Source organism: Aptenodytes forsteri, unplaced genomic scaffold, assembly GCF_000699145.1.
Source record: "Aptenodytes forsteri isolate BGI_AS27 unplaced genomic scaffold, ASM69914v1 Scaffold175, whole genome shotgun sequence".
Classification (NCBI taxonomy): domain Eukaryota; kingdom Metazoa; phylum Chordata; class Aves; order Sphenisciformes; family Spheniscidae; genus Aptenodytes; species Aptenodytes forsteri.
The window spans coordinates 1,180,807-1,184,845 of NW_008794723.1; the positions used below are offsets into that span (position 1 = coordinate 1,180,807).

Here is a 4,039-nt window from a genome sequence, read left to right on the forward strand (position 1 = left end):
GTCCCTGCCCACAGCAGGGGGGTTGGACTAGATGGCCTTTAGAGGTCCCTTCCAACCCAAACTATTCTATGATTCTATAGTATGGCTCATGCCTGAGGTAGACGGGTCTGTCCCCCTCCTGTGTTCTAAGTTCTTTTAAATTCTCTTCTCATTCATTTCCTCAGAAAAATCTGCTTTGATCCTAACTTTCTTCAAAATTGCATTTGCTTTTTTACAGGGCTTTCTGGAATAACCATACAAATGCCTTGTTCTCACCCACTTAATACAGGATCAGATTTAGAGATAATACATTAATGCTTGGTTATACTTGTAAGGGATTACTTTATCCGATCACAAATGGTCCACGAAGCTGAGAGTCAGAGGTGGTATTTTGAAAATTTTTAATACTGAAGTAATTTGAAAATATTCTGAGAAGCAGCAACCTGGCGATTAGAATGAAAGGACTGGTCTTGTGATGAAAATGCAGCAAACTAAGCCTATGTAAACAGCAAAGTTTCTTTCTCTTAAAATTGCATTTCACTGTGGAAACATCATAAACAAAGAATTCTATCACTGGGGATTAAGCATAGATGAACATTATGTGTATATTGACTTCACTGGAAGGAAGAGTCCAGCATTGGCAGGGTCATAAGCTAAATAATTGTACAGGTATTGTCCTCTATCCTCTACAATAATTTTTTTTTTCTTTTCATTCTAACTTGTTTAGATGTCTCACATTAAAAAGCATGGAGCTAGGAAAGGCGAAGCTTCTGAGAACTGGCCTTAATGCCTTATACCAAGCAATTCACCCTGTGCATGGTATTGCCTGGACAGATGGGAAACAGGTGATACTAACTTCTTTACACCTTCATAATGGAGAACCAAAATTTGGTGACTCGAGTGTTGTTGGTCAGTTTGAACATGTCCATGGACTCTACTGGGGCCCGTGTCCCCCTGATGCCCCAGCTCTGCTCGCTGTTCAACATAAAAAGCATATCACCATTTGGCAGCTCTGTTTTAATGTTACAGAAAGAAATAAGCTCTTAGTTTCTCAGATATGTGACATCAGCGAGCCGTTTCCAGTGCTCCCCCAAGGCTGTGTGTGGCATCCGAAGAAGGAGATCTTGGCTGTGCTCACTACACGGGATGCCTCTGTCTTACACTCTGTTCATCTCAACAACTCAAGAATTAAAGCTGATATTAAAGGCAGCGGTCTCATCCACTGCGCTTGTTGGACGAAGGAAGGCAATCGCTTAGTAGTAGGAGTAGGCAGTGCCCTTCATTCTTACATTTGGGATGATGCTCAGAAAACACTGAATGCTTGTTCTTTTTGCCCAATCTTTGATGTGGGAGGCTACATTTGTGCTGTGGACGCTACTCTGAATTTCCAAGTTGCTGTTGCCACCGAGCTTCCTCTAGACAAGATCTGTGGCTTAAATGCTGGTGTTGCATTTGAAGTTCCAGCGAGCATTGAAACGGAGTCCTTCCCCTCGCAGTCCAGCTTATGCGGTGAGGAAGAGTATTCCATGGATGGGGGGAAAAAATCACTGGACTCTGAGAAGCCCTTCTCTGTTGTTACATCTCCTGTGGATCTAACTCACATACTTTCTAGCAAGCAGGGTGCTGAATCTAGTCCTCTTCTTCATCTGAGGCCCAAGGACTACCTAACGGGAAGTGGCCAAGATTCTTCGCATCTAATCTTGGTGACTTTTGAAAGAAAGGTTACCTCTACCAAAAAAGTTAGCATCCCAGGCATTCTGGTTCCTGATATAATGGCTTTTGACCCCAAAACTCAAACGGTATCGGTTGCCTCCAATACTTGTAATGTTATTTTAGTCTATTCACTGACTTCATCCAATTTACCCAATATTCAACAAATTCAGCTAGAGAAAAATGAGAAACCAAAGGGTTTGTGCTTCTTGACCAATAAATTGTTACTGATACTGGTTGGAAGACAAAAATTCACTGACCCTGCATTTCTTCCCTCTTCAAGATCAGACAAATATATGATCCGATTGATGATTAAGGAACTAATATTTGAAATGGGTCCCTCCATATCTGCACCAGTTAATGGGACCTCCAATTTGAACCTTTCAAACATACCTCATGATCTCTCTACAGATGTTCACCCTCTCAGCCGTGGACTCTTGATACCAGATCGTGCTGCCATTCAGTCCCCTACCAGCAGAAGGAAACTCATTGAAGAAATTAAGAGTCCCATTTATGAACAAGGCTTGTTGTTGAACATGAGTGACCTCAAAGATAAAAAGATTTCCGTGAATTTTCCTCCAGCTGTTGAGTCTCTCAATGCCGAACCAGTTCATCGGACTGTGCCACTGTCTGCCGCATCGCTGGCGTTTTCTAACAAGCCAACATCTCCAAAAAGGCAGGCAGATGCAGCTTCCAAAATACCAAATTCTTACAAGAATAACCTATTAAGTGAAAAGGAGGCGAGTTACTTTTTGAAAAATGTAGAAAAACTGTCTGGTAACTTCACAGAATTACAGCATCGTCTCTGTGAATTAACTGAGCTGCTAAAATCTGGGAAGAGAAATCTTCCAGAGTACCCATCTTCTCAGGAACCCTCTTTTATTAACGTCACCTGCCAGGTAATTTTAATACTGGAAGCCTTAATGATAAAATCTGTTTATGGATGTATGTTCTTTATACGGATTTAAAACACGAACTTTTGTCAGATTATGCGCAGGGAGAATGGCATCCTCTGAATGTTTAGTATGTGCAGATTCGCTACACGTGAATGATCTCGCTGCATGCAGGTGAATCCGATAGGAGCCTTATTTAGACTTATTTAGGCTTTATGTAACCCTGGCTTGTTTTTGTTGTCCTTCTTCCCTACTATTCCTGTAATTGCATCTCAGTCCCTATTTACAGTTCCTTTAAAACTACATATTTGTATTTTTCTCTGATGGGAGATAGAATGAGGGAAATATTTCAGATAACTTTTTAAATTAAACTTGAAGTAACGTATCTGAAATGGTTGCCGTTTCAGATGGATGCTGTAGTAGTGCTTTCATTCTTGCACAGTTATCTGTACCGGTGGTAAAACCGGAGCATTTCTGGGAGAAAAAAAAAAGAAGACCGTTATCATGTAATGGTCAATAGGATTAGATTACCATCCTGTTCCTGTAGGTGGGACTGATGTTGCAAGTCCCATTACTCTGCAGGCGTTCGGTGTTTTTAAAGCAAGGTAAGATTCGGGAATGTGCAGCTCCCTGTCCCCGCCTCGCGCTGGGCTGAGCTCGTTGGCTCTGACCCAGGCAGGCGTACCTTCTCCTTCTGCACAGAGGCTGCTGGGACTCCAGAGAACCCACGCGTGACAGTTCAGCTGCAGAATTCAAGACTTGTATGAAGTTCTAGGGAGGTAATGTTTTTCTTAGGCAACTTCTGAAGCTTTCTGTTTAGAAATTTAGACAAGTGAAAATTTCCATGTGTGGGCATCGGTATCAATCTCCCGTCCTCCTGTGAGGACAACTAAAATAATAGAGACTGAAACAACAACAAAAAAAATACTTTGGCTCTGAAACTGAGATGTTGCTAATTGGTATTGAGAGTACCATCTGAGAAGGAGACAGACCCTTTGCGACAAAACAGATAATTCCATTAACATAGCTTAAAAATGGATTTAAAATCAAATTTCCTGTGAAAGACGCTTGCCTTGGCTGAAAGAAGGCACTTCCAAATCTCATGCTAGAAAGCGTAAGTTACCCGATTATCAAAACATGGCACAAATCTACTAGGTCACTTCTAGAATTCAGATTAATGAACCATAGTCAGTATTCAAAGTCATTTAAACTGCTGTTTTCCTTTCAATAAGCTCTTAATTTTTCAGCTTTATTATTGCAAAAAACTATTGTTCTCAACTTTTGTAGCATTTTGTAACACTCTTAGGTCCTAGATCATATTCCCTCACTCTCTTCACTGTTTTCCATTGTAAACATTTAATAATTGTAATAACTCTAATTTTTCTAGCTCTCTCAAATATATAGGGGGCATTACTCTGAAAAGTGAAGGTTTCCCTCAGCAAGGCTGGTGTCTTGTT

At 41.0% G+C, this 4,039-nt stretch overlaps 1 protein-coding gene across 1 annotated transcript in view; it reads left to right on the forward strand.

The window, feature by feature from the left end:
• Window positions 1–4,039, forward strand: part of LOC103894473 (WD repeat and coiled-coil-containing protein) — a 12,911-nt gene that overhangs the window by 2,434 nt on the left and 6,438 nt on the right. Inside the window, exon 2 of the mRNA XM_009273872.1 lies at window positions 707–2,588. Within this exon, the coding sequence (XP_009272147.1) occupies window positions 726–2,588 (1,863 nt within the window). The 5' untranslated portion in view covers window positions 707–725. The remainder of the gene's footprint in view (window positions 1–706; window positions 2,589–4,039) is intronic.